The sequence below is a fragment of the Schistocerca nitens genome, chromosome 6, assembly GCF_023898315.1.
Source record: "Schistocerca nitens isolate TAMUIC-IGC-003100 chromosome 6, iqSchNite1.1, whole genome shotgun sequence".
Lineage (NCBI taxonomy): Eukaryota > Metazoa > Arthropoda > Insecta > Orthoptera > Acrididae > Schistocerca > Schistocerca nitens.
The window spans coordinates 216,092,519-216,114,876 of NC_064619.1; the positions used below are offsets into that span (position 1 = coordinate 216,092,519).

Below are 22,358 nucleotides of genomic sequence, written 5' to 3' on the forward strand. Positions count from 1 at the left end.
AAATTTGTATTTGATTTTAGTTCAAAAATGGTTCAAATGGCTCTGAGCACTATGGGACAACTCCTGAGGTCATCAGTCCCCTAGAACTTAGAACTACTTATACCTAACTAACCTAAGGACATCACCAACATCCATGCCCGAGGCAGGATTCGAACCTGCGACCGTAACGGTCGCGCGGTTCCAGACTGTAGCGCCTAGAACCACTCGGCTTGATTTTAGTGTCTTCTCTTTTTTAGAAAAACTTTTCATTTTCCCTGAGTTCTGTTCGCAGCGGTTATCACTCTTACGTCGCCAATTCTCTTACAATCACCAAACATGCATGTCAGTTCCAGTGATTTTTGTGTATTGCAGTCACTAACTACATGTGTTTGTGCCATGCCGTGCTGTTGGTAAAGTCAAAAGAAAGAGGACCTGCTAGACAGTTATTATATGAATCAAATGGCTTCAATCACTATGGGACATAACATCCAAGGTCATTAGTCCCCTAGATTTAGACCTACTTAAACCTAACTTAACCTAAGGATATCACACACATCCATGCCCGAGGCAGGATTCGAACCTGCGACAGTAGCAGCAGTGCGGTTCCGGACTGAAACGCCTAGAACCGCTCGGCCACAGCGGCCGACAGTTATTATATGTATATCCTTTGTATGATTTTCAGTGAAATCATGCGAAACGACACATTGGGAAAGTTAAGAACACAGTATATGATTTGTTGTAAATAGGGCTAATCACTTGCCATTTACGGTTTATTAAAAAGCAATTTAAAAACGAATATAGTTAGACTTTAACGTTACTCATATAACTTACATAAAATTTAACTTTTTTTTTTTACTATCGATGTCACAAGTGTTTATACAAAAATAGAGCGAACTCAGCCATGCTTCGCAATTGCTAAATACGAATGGAACTTGGATATACTCACAATCTCCCTCTCCCTCTCTCTCTGTCCATCACCCGCCCTGTGCCTATATTCTTCCCCCCCCCCCCCATTTCTCGCCATCTCCTCCTCCCCCCTCTCTCCGTACATCTGCTCCTTCCCACTGTATAGTCAGTTTCCTCCCCTCACCCTCTCTGTCCATCCATCCCTCAGCTACTCCGTCCTTCAGCCTTGTTTATTATTTTTTCCAAAGAAACCCTCATGGGAGTTGCAGTCGCTCAACAACCGGTTTTTGTCATTGGTTATGGGAGACCTCACCCGCTGCTGGATGCGTGTGGACAGTAGCGTAAACGACACTATTTTACATAATTTTAATCTACCCTGGACTCGTAATCAAAACTTACTGTGAGAAATAAACGAAGCCACTCATTTTCACAATACAGGCTTTTCTTTCTCGTAGTCGACTGAAATAGAAAGTTTGCACATTATTGCTTAAAAAAGTAAAATGGCCCCTGTCAGTTGGAAAGCTGAATCGGTCAAGAACTTTTCGAGATTTTTGCTGACATAGTTTCCCCTTCATAGAGTACACACATATTTATGTGTGACTTGTGTTTTAAAAAAATGTTACATACGTCTGTATCAACGTTTATTAGAGTATCGTCTAAAATTATGAAATAAATAGCGTAAGTTCGTCTAAGTGTTTATTATGTGTTGTGCAAAAGTTTAAAGTAACCTGGTCAAGAATTTTTGAGACTGTTTATACACTCTTGGAAATGGAAAAAAGAACACATTGACACCGGTGTGTCAGACCGACCATACTTGCTCCGGACACTGCGAGAGGGCTGTACAAGCAATGATCACACGCACGGCACAGCGGACACACCAGGAACCGCGGTGTTGGCCGTCGAATGGCGCTAGCTGCGCAGCATTTGTGCACCGCCGCCGTCAGTGTCAGCCAATTTGCCGTGACATACGGAGCTCCATCGCAGTCTTTAACACTGGTAGCATGCCGCGACAGCGTGGACGTGAACCGTATGTACAGTTGACGGACTTTGAGCGAGGGCGTATAGTGGGCATGCGGGAGGCCGGGTGGACGTACCGCCGAATTGCTCAACACGTGGGGCGTGAGGTCTCCACAGTACATCGATGCTGTCGCCAGTGGTCGGCGGAAGGTGCACGTGCCCGTCGACCTGGGACCTTACCGCAGCGACGCACGGATGCACGCCAAGACCGTAGGATCCTACGCAGTGCCGTAGGGGACCGCACCGCCACTTCCCAGCAAATTAGGGACACTGTTGCTCCTGGGGTATCGGCGAGGACCATTCGCAACCGTCTCCATGAAGCTGGGCTACGGTCCCGCACACCGTTAGGCCGTCTTCCGCTCACGCCCCAACATCGTGCAGCCCGCCTCCAGTGGTGTCGCGACAGGCGTGAATGGAGGGACGAATGGAGACGTGTCGTCTTCAGCGATGAGAGTCGCTTCTGCCTTGGTGCCAATGATGGTCGTATGCGTGTTTGGCGCCGTGCAGGTGAGCGCCACAATCAGGACTGCATACGACCGAGGCACACAGGGCCAACACCCGGCATCATGGTGTGGGGAGCGATCTCCTACACTGGCCGTACACCACTGGTGATCGTCGAGGGGACACTGAATAGTGCACGGTACATCCAAACCGTCATCGAACCCATCGTTCTACCATTCCTAGACCGGCAAGGGAACTTGCTGTTCCAACAGGACAATGCACGTCCGCATGTATCCCGTGCCACCCAACGTGCTCTAGAAGGTGTAAGTCAACTACCCTGGCCAGCAAGATCTCCGGATCTGTCCCCCATTGAGCATGTTTGGGACTGGATGAAGCGTCGTCTCACGCGGTCTGCATGTCCAGCACGAACGCTGGTCCAGCTGAGGCGCCAGGTGGAAATGGCATGGCAAGCCGTTCCACAGGACTACATCCAGTATCTCTACGATCGTCTCCATGGGAGAATAGCAGCCTGCATTGCTGCGAAAGGTGGATATACACTGTACTAGTGCCGACATTGTGCATGCTCTGTTGCCTGTGTCTATGTGCCTGTGGTTCTGTCAGTGTGATCATGTGATGTATCTGACCCCAGGAATGTGTCAATAAAGTTTCCCCTTCCTGGGACAATGAATTCACGGTGTTCTTATTTCAATTTCCAGGAGTGTATATCAACGGACTACCTCCAGCGGTAACATCGATACCCGTCAAATCACCGCACTTAAGCACTGTCCGGCTTGGCTAGCGCTTGGGTGGGTGACCGCCCGGGTATTCCTAGCGCTGTTGGCGAGCGGGCTGCACTCAGCCCTTGTGAGGCCAATTGAGGAGCTACTGGGTGGTTATAATCAAACTTTCCCTAATTTACACGTTCTAACACGGAATCTAATTACCGTACCAGGACCAAACTTGGTGACATTAATGTCATGGACATGGGGAAGAGAAATAATGTAGCGTCAATTTTAATGAAACACTTTTACTGTGCTGGTACGGTACATCATCAGATTACATACCGGTACCATTACTGCTACGACAGAGGCTCAATATGGCGCCAATCAGTGTCCAGAAGAGTCTGGAAGCGCAGTATTGCATTCTACACAGCAGAAAGAAGCATGTCCGAAGGTATGCTTGCTACCTCTCTTGATGTGCTGCGATTCAGATGAGCACAAGTGTGAATGCTCCCCTGGTAAATTCTGTCCTTCAGGTAGCCCCACAACCAGAAATCACAGGGAGTGAGATCAGATGAGCGTGACGGTCATCACTTGGAAACGACAGACTGATAACTCTGTCGTTTCCAAATGTGTTTAGAAGCAGGTGAACTTCATGAGTGATGTACGGTGAGATCCCGTCTTGCATGAAAATTGTTGGGTTCAATGCATCTCTCTCCTGTAGGGTGGGTATGGCATGCTGGCGAAGCATATAGCAGTAACGCTGGCCAATCACACTGCACATCTTTGGTCTTTGAGAGTCAACTTGTTCAAAAAGGAATGGGCCAATGATGAACGTAGCAGTGCAGCCATATCATACATTGACACTTTCACCATGCACAGGCACTTCATGCGCAGAGACTGGAGGTGAAGATCCCCACACTCGGCTTGTGTTCACCTCACCTATCAGAGAAAAATGAGCATCATCTGTCCATAGGATGGTCGTCAACTTCAATCCTTGCGAAATAGTGGTGAGCGAAGTCAACATCTCGTTGAACGTCCTGTGGTGCAAGCTGCTGTACGATATGGTTCTTGTACGGATATCATAATGGTTCGAAACACCTTCCATACAGTGGACAAAGGGATGTTCAGTTGTTGTGACACAGCACGCGGACTGCCTGACGATCGGAAATTGCGAGCAGCGTTGTCTGCCACAGCAACAGCGACTTCATCAACCACTTGTTGTGCAACCATGTTCGGCCTCTTCCCGGAGTGACGCCCAGTTCTCCAGTTGACTCGAACTTCTTCATCGTGCTCCGCACAGCAGACGGAGAAAGAGGACCCTTCCATAATCTTTTCAACCGGCGATATACTCGAAGTGCAGCTGCTGCATTACTGTTGTTTTGGTAACAGAGCTTCACCAACAATGTCCTGCTCCTTTTGTTCAAGCTCATGTTGACACGTCAACAACTGCACAGCGACTGTTCAGGTGTGTGGGACTATGAATCACGATGACTGGTCACGGCACCTAATGGCCACAGTTCGAACTAGTCAGTGGCGCTGTGACGCGTGGTAATCATGCACCCCATACTCTGGACATTAATGCTACCAATTTTGATACTCGTACAGTAATCAGCTTCCGTGCTATAACGCGTTAAGTAGGGGAAGTTTAATTATAACCACCCGGTTCTTGACTGAGAAGTGGCGGCTCCGTTCGCTAGAACTGCTTACTGCCGGGAGAGCGGTGTGCTGACCACATTACCCTCCACATCCGCATCCAAGTGACGTCTATCGGCTGTCGATACCACTGGACCCTCCAAGGTCGGTTCAGACTGAGTTTATGTAGGTTTATTTACCATATACATTTAAAAATATATAGTCTTTATCTGTCCAACTGTTTATTAGACAATCGTGTAAAATTTTGACGTAAATAAGTCAAGAGCTTTCCGAGATTTTTGGTAACAACTTCAAACACCGACTTGTCTTTATATAGTAGTATAGATTTATATGGAAGGAGAGTTGTTAAAAAGGATGTCAGGACTGATTTAAAATTTTGTGTCATTGGGCAAATGATTAAAGATTATTGTGGTTCCCTTTGGAACTCCATTCTGAGCCACTGACAGCTTTAGGCAGGCTAATGTAGATAATTTCTCTTTCTGCTGTTGTAGCTATGAACATCAGTGGTTTTCTCATAGTGAGGAATTTAGTAGGTAATGCACATATTGAGGTTGACAAAATTCCTATCTGAAGACGTGACTTAAAGAAGACCGTGAATGAACGCCAAATTATCCTAACTAATCGCTTTTGTGCAATCAGAACTATCTTTATAAATGATGAGTTACCCCAGAAACTATGCAAAAGATATTAATCAGTGGATACATAAAAGAAGGTTTAGATATTGATTTGTTTGTTTCCGCTATAATGGCATACAGTGATGACTCAGAACAATAATTCTTCTGAGAATGCAAACGTGAAATGAATGGTTTCCATGGTATGTCGAAACGGAAACCTTCATCTCGGTTTAGCAGGTTGTTTGTTAATATTATTTCCACAGCTTCCTTGACCACTGAATCGCAATACAATGAGGCTATGACCAGTATCTTTACCGTAATTCATGGACTGTAGAGTGGAAATACAGTGTTCCGCTAGTGCAGATTAGTTGGACTAGAAGGCGGGTTTAGCGCTGGTGTGCGATGCACCGCTTTGTACAGTGCTTATTTTTTGTCCTGTGTAGCTTTTGTCACACTGACGAAGATTTTCATCTGTATTGACCCTTCTTAAACGCAGGTAATCTTTCATATATCCAACTGGCTAAGACAGCAGTTTATCTGGGATCTGTGAACGATGATCTTTTGCGAAAGGTGAGTATAGATGAAATTCTTTGTCAGTGCGGCAAAAGGTGCATAGGGCAAACAATATGCACTGTTTATTACATCAATTTTTTTAACGTCTAGAGCGCAATTTTCCTATTACAATTAAAGTACGATGACCAGGTTTATTTGCTACGTACAACCATCTGCAGATCGTTCAAAATGTAAAAAAGCGGTGGATGCATTGGAAAGCATCATTAGTTGTAATCATGAAATGACATGCATTAGTAAATACCAAGACTATCAAGACCAATGGATGTCATTGCATTGCTGCAGGTAATGATACTTTCCAAAGCATATTGACCGTTTTTTTACTTTTTGAGTGACTGAAAATGATATTGATAGCAACAGAAACTAGTTACCGTACTTCAGTTGTAATAGGAAAGTTGCGGTGTAGCAATTAAAATTTTTGCCTAAAATTTTTTTATTTAATAAACCATATACAGACCATCGTCCCCTCCCTGAGAATGTCAAGCTTCACTAATATCCACTGTACAAGAACGGTGCACCTAACATGGGCGACAAACTCGCCTTGTACAGCCCAACAGATCTGCGTTGGTTGAACTGTGTATTTCTACTGGCCATTCCTTGGATTACGGGACCATATCCTCATCGTACTGAATTACAAATAGTAGAAAACCTGTTCAATCGAAGCGAGGATTTCCACATCGACAATCATGGAAAACACACATTTCACCTCAGCACTCTCAGAGGAATTATTGTTCTGAGTCTTCACTACCTGGCATTCCAACACATACCAGCCATTTGAATAAACAACCGAGTAATTCATAAGCACTGTGGATATGCTGACTTCGAACTTACTTTCCTTTACTATTAGACAAACAAAGTGTTCTGTATGGCTGACACACTTGTTGATATCTCTGGTGCTGTTTCTGTCCGCCGAGGAAAACTCGAGAAACACAGCCCTGTAGCGTTCAGTACAACGTTACTGGTGCTCTGCTTGACACAGACACATGGATTAAATAGGCGTAGCGTTGTAAAGCGACATGAAATGGAACGAGCACGTAATGTGGGTTGAATAGAAGGCAAACGGTCGACTTCGGATATTGGGAGAACTGTAGGAAACTGTAGCTTATCTGTAAAGGAAACTGCATGTAGATCACTAGTGCGAGCCGTTCTTGAGTACTTCTCAAATATTTGTAGCCCCCATCTGGTCGGATCACGGGAAGACATCGAAGTAATTCAGACACGTGCTGCAGGGTTTGTAACTGGTAGATTCGATGAGTACATGAGTATTGCGGAAATGCTTTGTAAACTGAAATGGGATTCGCTAGAGAAGACCTTTCCGCGAAACACTAATGCAGAACGATTCTGCTGCCACAAATGTAAGTCTCACGTAAGCACACTAATACAAGATAAGAAAATCGCGGCTCGAGCGGAAGCTTATAGTCGTTTTCCCTTCGCTCCATTTGCGAGCAGAACAGAAAAGGGAATGACTGGTATTGGTACAAGGTACCCTCCACCATGCACCATCTGGCGATACGTGGAGTATATATATGTAGATGTAGGTGTAGAAGCAGTAACGAGCGCCTGTTGTTTTGCTTCCGCTGGAAAGCAGCAGTTGTCGGGTGGGAGTAAGCCAGGCCTTGCGTATGACAGTACGAATGACGCAGTGATTTCTCGCCGGTGAGGAGCACGGGTGAAGAGAGCCGCGCGCAGCGTTCTTGCAGTGACTGGCCGATAGCAGCACGAGTGTTGGGTGACGCAGCACGGAGCGCGGCAGATATAAGCAGCGGCCGCAGCCTTCCCAAGTCAGTCCGCACACCACCGACCACCAGTACAGAGGCACAGAGGCAGCAGCATGAAGCTCGAGAGCATCGTACCCAACTTCAAGGCGCCCTCCACGCAGGGGCCGCTGGACTTTTACAAATGGAAAGGCGACTCGTGAGTACCCCAGCTGCAATACTCACATTTCTGTTTGTTTCACCTTTCTACGGAATACCGCTATTTTTGTTTCCCACGACGTCATGCGTCTATAAAACAATTAGTTAATACACCAAGATGTCACTGCCTTGTTGTACAGCAACTAGTCCATCTACCTGTGCGTTCCACTTCGTAAAAGTGAATGAGGTTGCAATCTAATTCCCTAATTTTGTTTTCGTGGCCTTCGAAGCGGAAACTGGTTCATGTTCCTCTCCACACTAAGCTAATCTTTTTGTCTCTGTAAAACTACCTCTGTTACTAAATGAAAGACTTTGTTATGCCTGAGGCTTTCTTCTATCAACCAACGCCTTCTTTTAACTAAGTTGTGCCATGAATGTGTTTTTCCGCCTTGTTTCAGTATCTCTTCATTAGCATTCCGATCTAGTCATCCAAGCTTCAGCGTTCTTCCGTTCCACCAAAGCTTGTATTTACATCTTGTCTGTACAGTTAATTGTTCGTACTTCTCTTCCATATCTGGCTAAGCTACGCTGAAATACTTTCAGAAACAATTTATATTAAATGTTCAAAATGGTTCAAATGGCCCTGAGCACTATGCGACTTAACTTCTGAGGTCATCAGTCACCTAGAACTTAAAACTAATTAAACCTAACTAACCTAAGGACATCACACACATCCATGTCCGAGGCAGGATTCGAACCTGCGACCGTAGCGGTCGCTCGGCTCCAGACTGTAGCGTCTAGAACCGCACGGCTTCTCCGGACGGCTATTAAATGTTAACGTAGTTCTCTTTTTCATAACAGCTTTTTTTCCTAATGTCAACCAGCATCTGTATGATACATCCTCCTCAGTTCTGCCATTGCCAGTTATTGTGCTTGGCAAACAACAAAACTCTTCTACCTTCAAGCTCTCTTTTCATACGCTAATTTCCCCAGAACCACCTGCTTTAATTACACTAAGCACCATTACCTCTGCTATTCTTTTGTCGCTATACGCCATATTTTTTCGGAAATATGCCGACTACGTTTTCCTTCAATTTTTTCTTTGTTCGTGTAAATGTCTACCTGCGAGTTCAATGCCACTTCCTAATGTGAAGTTTTCGTTTGTCGTCTGACTACCGAAATTTCTCTTTCAAAAAGCTATGCTCCCAAGAACTATCTACCTCAACCAGTCACGTCTCCCGAAGTGCAAACATTTTTAACCTCCGCTGTCTGGGTTTCCATCTGCCTTTTTCTGCATTTTCTGTTTGACACAGTCGTAACTTTCGTTTTCGCCTCCTCAGTTACATACTATGTAGAATCAAATATAATTTAATTTTGTTCACAGGGTCGCATTGCTATGGCTAATTATAACTTCACTATTAAAGCTTCTGAAATAAGTTTATGGAGCATTAGTAGTTACCCTATTTTGACTCTGGGAAATGGTATTTCTATCAGTAGTCCCTATAGAGAATCTACCAGAACCGCCACCATTTTATGAGAACATACTAGACCTTAGCGCAATAACTGATGTTTCTGTCTGTCGTATTAAATTTCCAGTGTCGTAATTTGATAACATGAATCGTACTGTTATTTTTACTGCCATTATACTTTTACTCTGATTTCATTCGCAAATTACCAAACCCATTTCCTGTCCTCAGCCACACTGATTTTGCACAAATAAAAAACAAATCACATATTTTATTTCATTGTAACTCTGCGACGTTTTGCAGGTTGTTTCGGTAAATGTAAATCTTATCTGTTATAAAGTATAAAACTCCATCGCACCTGTGGATGATTTATAAACTTCAAACGTGGACTACCAGTCGCTCTCCAGTCATTAATAATGTGGTTAACAGAAGATTCCTAGTTTCAGCTAGTGTAATTAGTGCTAATAAATGGTTCAAATGGCTCTGAGCACTATGGGAGTAAACTTCTGAGGTCATCAGTCAACTAGAACTTAGAACTACTTAAACCTAACTAACCTAAGGACACCACACACATCCATGCCCGAGGCAGGATTCGAACCTGCGACCGTAGCGGTCGCGCGGTTCCAGACTGATGCGCCTAGAACCGCTTGGCCACACCGGCTGCTAAAAAATGGACAGTCTTCTAAGTTAAGTACTACGAAAGCAGTGAAATTCCTTCTTCCTTATAGAGTAGTTCATGGTTTGATCTTATGTCAGGAATACACATTTTTGTCCTGGATATCCAGTTTATGATAACGTGAAATATACTATTTACGAGCTCTTTTCCTACAAGTCAGACAGTGTGGCCACATTAACTTTTTTTCGCAGTTGTAACTTTCTGAAGCAGTCATATTTATGGGAAAATCTATATCATTCACAAATATCCATTACCCATTTCTTGGGTCTGTTACTCTAAACCAACGCTGAATAATTCGCCTCATAAAAAAATCATTCATGAATGCGCATTTTAGCGAGAACTAATTGTTTTTAAGCGGTTAAAATGTTTATAATGGGTTTCTAGAGGATAAATACTTTTTCTTTTTTTTGTTGCCAAATGTTTTGTATTGGAGACGGGAATAAGATTTTAAAAAACCTGAAACGGAATATTATAAATATTTGACGCATTACCTAGTAACATCTGTAGAACATTTTCCTATAATTACGTTTAAAAAATAACGATTAATTGGCAATGGTGGCCATTTGTTTTCCAAACAAAATCTACAAAACTTCAGCGATCAAATTTCTGATCGTACAGTAGAAAAAAGAACACCCCAAAATATAAATTCTGTTTACGTTATCAAATAATAATTAGGAATTCAGCTCATAAGGACAATTTCAAACTGACAATAGAACTGTGGATTAGAATGGTACTTAAGTTTAATCTGTGTATTTGCACCTTTGCTCCACAGGTGGTGTGTTCTGTTCTCGCACCCGGCAGACTTCACGCCAGTGTGTACCACAGAGCTGGGACGCATCGCCGTCCACAACCCAGAGTTCCAGAAGCGAGGAGTCAAGCTGCTGGCGCTCTCCTGCGACAAGCTCAAGGACCACGTCGACTGGGTCAACGTGAGTGTTCCACACTACTGGCTAACTCTGAATTGAGAGCGAGATGAGATCCATAACACCTCCATATCACACTAGAGCTCACGGCTATCACCCCTGTGTTGTCCACAGGACATCAAGTCGTACTGCAAGGACATTCCCGGCGACTTCCCGTACCCCATCGTGTCCGACGAGACGCGCGAGCTGGCCGTCAAGCTGGACATGATCGACGAGCGCGACAAGGACAACGTGGAGAAGGCGATGACGGTGAGGGCCATGTACGTCATCGGGCCGGACAACCGGCTGCGCCTCTCCATGGTGTACCCCGCGTCCTGCGGCCGCAACGTCGAGTGAGTACCGCTGCCACACTCTTCACATCCACACACAGAGACAAACACACACACACTGTACACTGCACTCTGTACATGATTGATGAGACGCGTGTCTGCTGGCGTTGCAGTGAGCTGCTGCGCGTGATCGACTCCCTGCAGCTGACGGACCGGCTGAAGGTGGTGGCCACTCCCGCCAACTGGACGCCCGGCACCAAGGTGATGATCCTGCCGCACGTCCCCGACCAAGACCTGCCCAAACTCTTCCCTGGCGGCGTCGAGCGCGTCTCCATGCCCTCCGGCAACAACTACGTGCGCACCACCACAGACTACTGATATATTAATGCTATCTCACAACTCATTTGTACATAACTTCATATCAGTTTTGTAAATCATTTATATTTTAAAGAAAATAAACTGTCTTGTATCATGACCCTAATCATGAGTAATTTATCACTAAGTTCGTCTGACGAAATCTGAAATAAATTAACGCCTATCATTTGCATGTACCATAAAGCCAATAATCTCTTCAAAAGATGGAAGCAAAACAAATGTAAAGGAGGCTATAGGTAGACCAATACAACTGATGAGCAGTTACAAAAATTTACCATGATCGCTCCCTTATTCGTGTGTTTTGTCGTGACAGTTTACAATATGAGATTCACAAATGTACACCCTGTAGCATCTGTTGAAGCAGCTGGCAATTTTAGCTACAGACTCAGATTACATTTAGTCATTGACCAAATTTGTTCTTAAAAATCACTTACAATCCATCCTGTTAACACATCATAAATAAAATGCGAGAAGTAAAAAACACATTTACTTTCCTCTTGTGAATCTAAATGTGGTACGGAAAAGTAGAATAATATACAGCCATAAAACTCATAGAGTGTTTTGCCATGGAAATAAAATGTTTGATAGACACCATAAACAATATGAACTGTGGGTTAATGTTAGACTACCTCTGCTTAACATTAGTCGGGCCTAGTAGTCGGTTGGTATAGCACATGCCTAGAAACTATATCGTAGGGCTGAATGCCTGTCGAACCACGGATTTTTTCAGTCTGCCCTTAAGCTAGGCTTCTTCTATCAATTATGTGAAGATTGCCTAGGAACAGCACGTGGTTCAAATTGCTTGATAAACTGTGGATCACCTTTTCCTAGTACTACTGCTTGGGTAAATTAGGGACACACAAACAGCTGAAATGGCGACCAATTGAAAGACACAACACGTCGTTGAGCCACATGGGATTCTTCTTCTTCTTAACAATTCTTTTTACTCATAGTCTAACGTAATTATATTTTGCTGGAGATATACTGAGTCTCAGTTTTATCTTTGATAAGGGTAAAAGCTGAAGTAATGAATTAAAACTTGTGCCAAGGCCGGGATTTGAATCCGAGTCTTCTGCGTAGGAGGCACCTGTGTTACCCTTTACTCTGCCCTGTCATTCTAGCTTACACAACTGCCTCGACTACTGTAGTCCAATGTTCTCCCTAACAAACTTCAATCAATACCTCAGCCCATCTTGATTTTCCCCTTTAAATCATCAGTACTGCTAAGGTACATTAAATACTAGGCCTGATTGATTTTAATTAGAAATAGCTTTAAACCCTAAGCGAATAACGGGATAGATGCAAGTAGTCAGTTACAAACATGTAAATGCTGGCATTTGGATGTACAAATAGAAGTAAAGCCGTCCTCGGCTTGAAGGCTGGCCTGTGTTCGTTAAAGTGTCATTGAGTGACTGTGGGAGCGTACGAGATGACGTAGACGAAATTCTATAGTTGGTGTGATGAATGACAGCTGCCTCTAAATGTAGAAAAATGTAAGTTAATGCAGATGAGTGGGAAAAACTATCGTCCGGTGTTCGAGTACAGTATTGATGCTGAGCTGTTGGATACAGTAACGTCTATTAAACATCTAGGCGTAACGCTGCAAAGCGACATGAAATGGAACGAACACATAAGGAAGGTGAATAGTCGGCTTCGGTTTATTGGGAGAACTCTAGGAAAGGAGGACTCATCCATAAAGGAGTTCACCTGTAGAGCTCTTGCGCGTCTCATTCTCGAGTACTTCTTGAGTGTCTGGGATCCCCATCAGGTAGGATTAAAGGAAGACATCGGAGCAATTCACAAGTAAGCCGCTACATTTGCTACACGCAGTTTCGATCAACAGGCGGGTATTGCGGAAATGCTGCGTGAATTCGAATGGGAATCCTTCGAGGGAAGACGACGTTGTTTTCGCGAAACGCTATTGAGAAACCCCGAAGGCCCGGCATTTGCGGCAGACTACAGAACAATTCTACTGTCGCCATCGTACATCTCGCATGAGAACCACGAAGATAAGATAAGAGAAATTAGGACTTGTAAAAGATCGTAGAAGCTGTCGTTTTCCCGTCCTTCCGTTTGCGACTGGAACAAGAAAGGGAATGACTTGTAGTGCTATGCGTTACCCCCCACCACACCGTATGTAGTATGTATGTATGTGTGTATGTAGATGTAGACTGCGCAGTGCAATGCTTTGATATTGGAAGTGCTATGTACTTGTCTCTCTCCAACCTCTGCCACCACGAATGACCTCGTTTTCGGGACGTTAAATCCTAATCTTCCATCCTTCCTTCTTCGACCCTCTGAAATGACTTGGCTGATTACGAATGGTTGTAGCAGGGTGTAGATATGAACTTTGGTCAGGTGCGATTTGGTATCTTTCACATTAACGCAAAATTCCCAGAGATGAGAAGGGTGATGGGTGACAGCAAAGAAAGAGGCAGGACTTCATTAATTACGGGGCATCGAGCGCTGAACCTACAAACTGGTTCTTAGGTATTTGCCCACTTTCTCATTCAGGAACACCACACAGATATACTGGGTGTCCCAAGGAGGAATAGACAATATTCAGGGTACTGACAGCAACGATCATTCGATGCAAAATGGCCTCTAAAATGAATACCTTAAGAGCTATGTGCCTTTCTCCGTCTTCGATGTGTGAAAAAAATCTCTCTTACTATAGGCTCTTTGCTTTCTATATTTTGAGAGTTGAGAGGTGGTAGTACAGCCTATAACAACAAAAAATGCCTGGTAAACATGGGCTCGTAAGGGCATGCGTTGAGAGATGTGAGCACTTGTCATCTTCGCGCTTGTGAAACATATTTGCTATACTGAACAAATTCTCATAACTCCTAAGGTATGCATTGTGGAGCCCATGTTTGCTACAAATTTTTTTCTTGTTTTTGTCCATACTACCTCCTCCCAAAATATGGAAAGCAAAGAGCTTGTAGCAGAGCAGATTTGTTCCACAGCTTCGACGATGAAGGGCTCGTTGCTCTCAACGTATGCACTTCGGAGTCTACAGTTACTAGACTCTTTTGCTTCGTATGACAATTCCTATCATATCTCTAAATATTAACCATTTCTCCCGGTACACACTATTGCTGTACGTGTGTGTGTGTGTGTTCGTGTATCTGTGTATGTTCCACATCAGCTCCTAAACCATTGGACCGATTTCAACCTAGCTTGGTAAGTATATCCCTTACTGTCAGGCAACATGCGCTGTTGGAATAGGAACCACCTACTTATCATAGTTTAGGAGATGGTTCAAATTGTTCAAATGGCTCTGAGCACTATGGGACTTAATATCTGAGGTCATCAGCCTCATAGAACTTAGAACTACTTAAACCTAACTAACCTATGGACATCACACACATCCATGGCCGAGGCAGGATCCGAACCTGCGACCGTAGCGGTCGTGCGGTTCCAGACTGAAGCACCCAGAACCGCTCGGCAACAGCGGCCGGCCATAGTTCAGGAGATTTGACGTCCTAACAATGAGACGCGTGGAGAATTGCCACATCATGCATGACGTTTAAACTTATTACTTCCCTGCTACTAGCTCTATTCGCAACATATTTCGCAGAGAGTAGCCACATATGCCGCTGAATGTACCTGTAAAAATACATCACTGTACGACACATAGTTCAAGAAATGTGGCTTCATACACCCTGAGATGCGTGAAAAAATGCCGTACCAAGCTTGAAGTTGTAATACATTTTATTCTTTGCTACTAAGACACTCGTACAGTCGAGTCAATTCGAGGAAATCGCTGACACCTTCCAACGCAAACGGCTGCAGGCGAAAACGATAGCCGTCTATAGAGGTATGAAGAGGCGTTTCGCTATATACGTTTACAAAATCGTGTTACAGACACGCGAAGCAGCTGTAGTTATACATTTGCACATTATGCAAATTTCTTTGTACTAATGCTTCATAATTTCAAAGGTATTTTCACGAATATATGGAAATAAATTTTTTTGATATTACACTACAAACGCAGCTCATTCTTTAGTTTCCGTTTCTAATGAAAAATTGAGGAAATGAATATCCAGGCAATTCTGGGTTTGTCAGCTAGTATTTTTAGATTGTCAGTTCAATCATTTGTTCAATTGACATGTTACGCATCATAACATTGATCGAGAATATGATTTAAGAGACATTCAACTAATTAACTGCGATTATGACCGAGAAAGATGATGTAGAGGGTAAGACACTGGACTCCAGTTCTGTAGGAATGGATATTAAATGTCTTTCTTTCTGCCTAAATATTGTGGATGTATAACCTCTTGATCAGGTGAAATTTGTGACTTCCGTGGTTTCTTGACAGGGAGGATGCAGCATTATATATTGGAAAGAGAGTCATTGACAGATGTAGAAGTAATTACAGTTGTGCCTCAAGGAAATTTGTTTGGACCCTTGCTGTTCATGTTATATATTAATGACCTTGCAGACAATGTTAAAAGTAACCTTTGAATTTTCGCAGAAGATGTGGTGATCTAAAATGAAGTAATGTCTAAAAAGACTGTAAAACTATTCATACAGATCTTGGTTATATTTCAGAGTTCTGCAAACATTGAGAACTATCTTTGAGGGTTCAGGTACGTACGATTTTGCACTTCACAAAGTGAAAAAACGTAATATCCTAGAACTGCAATACCAGAGAGTTACAACTGGAATCGGTCAACCCATACTAATACCTGAGTGTAGTACTATGAATGACTGAAATGGAAAGATCGCTTAGATTCATCGTAGGTGATGGATATAGATTCCTTAGTGTAATACTACCGGACTACAAAGGATATTGTTTACAATACACATGCGTGAGCCATTCTAGAATATTACATAAGTATATGGAACTCGTACCAAATAGGACTAAAAAAAGATACTCAAGATTACAAATAACGGCAGCATGAAAGATCACAAGATTTGTTTGACCCATGGGAGATTGTCACGTTGATAATGAAGTTTGTAAACTAGCAAACGCTTGAAGATACACGCAAACTATACTGTGAAAGACTACTTACGATGTTGCACGAACTAGCATTAAATGATGAATCTAGGAACATACTGTAGCCACCTACGCATCGCTTTAGTAGGATTCGCGAAGATAAGTTTAGGCTAATTAAAGCATGTACAGAGGCGACTGAACAGTCATTCTACCCGCGTTCGATGCCTCAATGGACGAGAAAAAGCCCTAATAACTGGTATAATTGAAAGTACCCTCTGCCATGCACTTCACAGTGATTTTCAGAATTTGGATGTAGATATAGAAGTAGATACAGGTGGAAGCCGGAGAAGATTTCATTTAGTACTTTACATGTGCATCAGACTTGGTGAAACAGCTCCAAGCATTCGAGAGTTATGCTTTAAGTGGCACACCTTACAACACTGAGGCGACAAAAGTCATGGTATACCTCCTAATATCGTGTCGGACCTCCTTTTGCCCGGAGTAATGGAGAAACTCAACGTGGCATTAACTCAACGTGGTATCGACTCAACAAGTCGTTGGAAGCCCCTGCAGAAATATTGAGCCATGTTGCCTCTATAGTCGCCCGTAATTGCGAAGTTGTTGCCGGTGCAGGATTTTGTGCAAGCAGTGACCTCTCGATTATGTCCCATAAACGTTCATTCCGATTTATATCGGGTGATGTGGGTGGCCAAATTATTTGCTCGGATTCTCCAGTATGTCCTTCGAACCATTTGTGAACAATTGTGGCCCAGTGACATGGCACAATGTCATGCATAAAAGTCCCATAGTAGTTTCGGAACATGAAGTGCATAAATGGCTGCAAATGTCTCTAAGAGGCCGAACGTAACTATTTCCAGTCATTGATCAGTTCAGCTGGACCAGAGGACCCAGTTCATTCCATGTAAATACAGCCCACACCATTATGGAGCCACCACCAGGTTGTACAATGCATTGTCGACAACTTCGTGGAGTCTGCGCCACACTCGAACCCTACCTTCAGCTCTTACCACCTTAAAATGGGATTCACCTGACAAGGTCACTGTTTTCCTGCCGCTTAGCGTCCAACTGACATGGTGACGAGCCCAGCAGAGGCGCGGCAGCCGGTGTCCTGCTTTTAGCAAAGGTACTCGCGTCGGTCGTCTGGTGCAATAGCCGATGAACGCCACATTTCGGCGCACTGTCCAAACGGATACGTCCGCCACACGTCCCACATTGATTTCTGCGGCTATTTCACGCAATGTTGGTTGACTTTAGCACTGACAAGTCTGTGCAAACGCCGCTGGTCTCTGGCGTTAAATGAAGGCCGTCGGCCTCTGCGTTGTCCGTAATGAGAAGCAATGCATGGAATTTGGTATCCACGGGACATTCTTCACCTGTCAATCTCGGAATATTGAATTTACTAACGATTTACGAAATGAAATGTCCCATACGTCTAGCTCCAATTATCATTCCGCGTTCCAAGCAGGTCACTGTGGCCGAGCGGTTCTAGGCGCTTCAGTCTAGAACCGCGCGACCGCTACGGTTTGCAGGTTCGATCCTGCCTCGGGCATGGATGTGTGTGATGCCCTTAGGTTAGTTAGGTTTAAGTAGTTCTAAGTTCTAGGAGCCTGATGACCTCAGATGATAAGTCGCATAGTGCTCAGAGCCATTTGAACCATTTTTGAGCGTTCTAAGTCTGTTAATTCCGGTCGTGAGGCCGCAATAACGTCAGAAACCTTTTCACACGAATCACCTGTCACCTGAGTACAAATGAGAGACCCGCCAATGCATTTCCTTTTCATACACTGTGTATGCGATACTACCGCCATCTGTACACGGTTATTACAAATGACTGAAGCGATTTCACAACTCTACAATAACTTTATTATTTGAGATATTTTCACAATGCTTTGCACACACATACAAAAACTCAAAAAGGTTTTTTACTCATTCACAAATGTTCGATATGTGCCCCTTTAGTGATTCGGCAGACATCAAGCCGATAATCAAGTTCCTCCCACACTCGGCGCAGCATGTCCCCATCAATGAGTTCGAAAGCATCATTGATGCGAGCTCGCAGTTCTGGCACGTTTCTTGGTAGAGGAGGTTTAAACACGGAATCTTTCACATAACCCCACAGAAAGAAATCGTATGGGGTTAAGTTGGGAGAGCGTGGAGGCCATGACATAAATTGCTGATCGTGATCTCCACCACGACCGATCCATCGGTTTTCCAATCTCCTGTTTAAGAAATGCCGAACATCATGATGGAAGTGCGGTGGAGCACCATCCTGTTGAAAGATGAAGTCGGCGCTGTCGGTCTCCAGTTGTGGCATGAGCCAATTTTCCAGCATGTCCAGATATACGTGTCCTGTAACGTTTTTTTCGCAGAAGAAAAAGGGGCTGTAAACTTTAAACCGTGAGATTGCACAAAACACGTTAACTTTTGATGAATTGCGAATTTGCTGCACGAATGCGTGAGGATTCTCTACCGCCCAGATTCGCACATTGTTCACTTCACCATTAAGAAAAAATGTTGCTTCATCACTGAAAACAAGTTTCGCACTGAACGCATCCTCTTCCATGAGCTGTTGCAACCGCGCCGAAAATTCAAAGCGTTTGACTTTGTCATCGGGTGTCAGGGCTTGTAGCAATTGTAAACGGTAAGGCTTCTGCTTTAGCCTTTTCCGTAAGATTTTCCAAACAGTCGGCTGTGGTACGTTTAGCTCCCTGCTTGCTTTATTCGTCGACTTCCGCGGGCTACGCGTGAAACTTGTCCGCGCCCGTTCAACCGTTTCTTCGCTCACTGCAGGCCGACCCGTTGATTTCCCCTTACAGAGGCATCCCGAAGCTTTAAACTGCGCATACCATCGCCGAATGGAGTTAGCAGTTGGTGGATCTTTGTTGAACTTCGTCCTGAAGTGTCGTTGCACTGTCTGATGTGAGTGCATTTCAAGCACGACATACGCTTTCTCGGCTCCTGTCGCCATTTTGTCTCACTGCGCTCTCGAGCGCTCTGGCGGCAGAAACCTGAAGTGCGGCTTCAGCCGAACAAAACTTTATGAGTTTTTCTACATATCTGTAGTGTGTCGTGACCATATGTCAATGAATGGAGCTACAGTGAATTTATGAAATCGCTTCAATCATTTGTAATAGCCGTGTATATGTGCATATTCCTATCCACTGACTTTTGTCGTCTCAGTGTACTCCTAATCCTACCCCTAGGTGTTAAATGCCATCGAAGTTGTTACCAGTCACCCTAGCGGCACATAAACCATGAGTTCGACATTAATGTAGTTCATAACGGCTGGAATTTGCGACGTTTATTTTATGCGCTTTACGCCGAAATCCAATCTTTGCTAACGCTTCTTGTCTCAGTCTCTCAATAGCCTGTGATGATATCTTTAGCATTGACAGACGAAATGGTGGAGAAATAGGCCTTGGACCACGCCCCGCAGCAACTAGAACAGTTCATTTTCAATAATCTTTACATGTCATTCACTTCACTCGTCTAAAGCCTCTAGGAATGTTTAACCTCGGTGGTATACTATTTCAGAATTTATGTTCTACATACGCATTAAATTAGGTTGAAATTGGTGTAGGCAGTCCACAATTAGTAGAAAGTAAAGCTTCGAAATTTTTTTCATCTTAATATTTGTTGTTGGGGGCTAGAATCTTGGGAAAATTTGTTTCTACAATCTAATTAAAGCAATATTTTAAAAAATCATTTCGCAACTTTGGAGCTAATTTCTTTTTTACAAGACCAGCTTCTATCACCGTAGTGCTAGTGAGGTGCATAAATATTAGGTCTTCCTAGAGGTAGATTTTTTTCTCTGAATAATCGTACACTGTGGTAGATATAAGAAGTCATGCTTGCTTCGGATGGAGGATGAAGAGACATTGCCATAACTCAATCAGGTTGAAGTAGACTAGAATGTAGCTGAGTTGGATAAGAATCAGTAATGTATTGAAATGTATGAGAGCGAGTAGATACTGGAAATTTCAAACAGAATAAAAACGTCGATAAAGTAACATGTGAAAATTTGAGAGGTTTAATAAATGGTCGAGTAAGTTGAGGGGTACGTTGAAGTTACCTCAGTCTGATTCGCCAGCTTAGCTCGTTTCCTTCTTTTCTTTTCTTTTTCTCTCGTTATTGCTAATGCATTGCCTCACCCGTCAGGACGACTGGGTGTTAACGGGCGGTATATTGTTGCTCTTCAGTCGAGAGCATTATTAAAATATTCTCATACAAGCGTAGTTTCTAAGAAAGTATAAAATACGCAATTTTTTTAATTAATTTAAATAGACTGTTTTGTATTGAAGAATACAAGTAAAATATTATTCAGCTTAACGAGAAGCCAGTCCAAATTGCAAATTGTACTCTTTATTCATTCGATGACTATTTTCGGGCCGAGACCCATTTTCAAATCATTGTAACAAAGTCGAAAATGGCATTCCCGAAGACGTCAAAAATGTGCAATGAACATTTATAATGCATACAGATAACTCAACTTGGGCTGGTTTTTCGCTCTACTGATAAACAGAAGTTGCTGACCCAAGTTACTCCAGTATGCTGGAAGTTCGTAAAATATTATTGTCTTTTTAAAATACAGTCTGTTGACGACAGTGATTAAAGAAACTGAACATTGAGGGAATATTGGGGAGTAAGCAGTAGGTGAGGAGGCATTTTGGGGGAAGCGTGTTGTGGCTGGAATGTGCGACGGAAGAGGTGAGGAGGAGAGGAGGAGAGCTTCAAACCAAACGTCTGGAAAGAGGGATGGCATATGGGGGGGGGGGGGGGGGGAGAGAGAAGAGGTGAGAGGAGGGCTGACATCGGGAGTAAGCAGAGTGTTCTTTTAAAGTTGGAAAAATGTGCAAATGTGTGTAAATTATGGAAGGACTTCGGTACCAGGTAGTGGGAAAAAGTTAAAGTTTCGATGGGACAGGATGTGGAGAGCGTGAGAGTGGTGTGTTGGTACAACTGTGGCAGGGTGCAACCGCTAATAATCAAGGATATTATATAGCGTGTTTGGTATCACGTTTGCAGGAGCTGTACGAAGTGGCGTTCAATGTGGGAGAGCTAAGAGGACAAGTTAATGAGATCAAAAAGGGGAGGGTAGATAGATACGGAAGGTCAGGTGGAGGGTATGGTGTTGAACGATTTGGAGGCGCTCGTATAGTTTTGGTGGAGAGGAAAACCAGTTGACATTGTCATAATAGAGAATTGGTTGGATTAAGGCTTTGTAGGTACGGAGTATAGGTGGAGGGACGCAATCCCTACGTCTTAGAAGACATCGCCATCTTTAATCCTAGTACAGCCAACGTTCCAGCCGGCCTCGGTGGCCGAACGGTTCTAGGCGCTTCAGCCCTGAATCGCTGGACTGCTACAGTCGCAGGTTCGAATCCTGCCTCGGGCATGGATGTGTGTGATGTCCTTAGGTTAGTTAGGTTTAAGTAGTTCTAAGTTCTAGGGGACTGATGATCTCAGATGTTAAGTCCCATAGTGCTCCGAGCCATTTGAGCCAACCAACGTTCCAGACAATCAAAACATGGGAACACAAGTAAAACATCGTCGACGAGCTTTGAGCAATACAGAGTGAGTCGAAATGGGCTTTCCAACTTTCGAATGATATAGAAATTTATTGAATCGATAGATGTGTCATTTTATAGCAAAAACCTTCAAGTTTCATTCTCACTGTACGTCAGTACCCCATTCCGCCACCAGGAAGGACAGTGTAGTGCACAGTTAAAATGACTACTTTCACTGGTGCGGAGAGTGCTTGAACGCGTTCGGTAGAGCTTTGGCCACAGTCTCAAAAATCCATGCGACGTGCGTCTCGCGAGACTGGTATTCCACAAAAGACTGTCTTGTGAGTACTGCGTAGACGTTTACACTTGAAACCATGCAGATTCACTACGGCACAGCACATTAGTGATGTAGATAAGGTTG

At 43.7% G+C, this 22,358-nt stretch overlaps 3 protein-coding genes across 4 annotated transcripts in view; 2 read left to right on the forward strand and 1 right to left on the reverse strand.

The window, feature by feature from the left end:
* LOC126263002 (peroxiredoxin-6-like) overlaps positions 1-22,358 on the reverse strand; it is a 236,014-nt gene that overhangs the window by 148,965 nt on the left and 64,691 nt on the right. The gene's annotated exons all lie outside the window — the stretch shown is intronic.
* LOC126262999 (peroxiredoxin-6-like) overlaps positions 1-22,358 on the forward strand; it is a 192,794-nt gene that overhangs the window by 39,775 nt on the left and 130,661 nt on the right. The window lies entirely within an intron of this gene.
* LOC126263001 (peroxiredoxin-6-like) lies at positions 7,665-11,570 on the forward strand. The gene is made up of 4 exons (XM_049959962.1): positions 7,665-7,816; positions 10,670-10,826; positions 10,935-11,152; positions 11,263-11,570. The coding sequence occupies exons 1-4, from the start codon at positions 7,734-7,736 to the stop codon at positions 11,465-11,467; spliced, it is 663 nt and encodes a 220-aa protein (XP_049815919.1). The 5' UTR covers positions 7,665-7,733; the 3' UTR covers positions 11,468-11,570.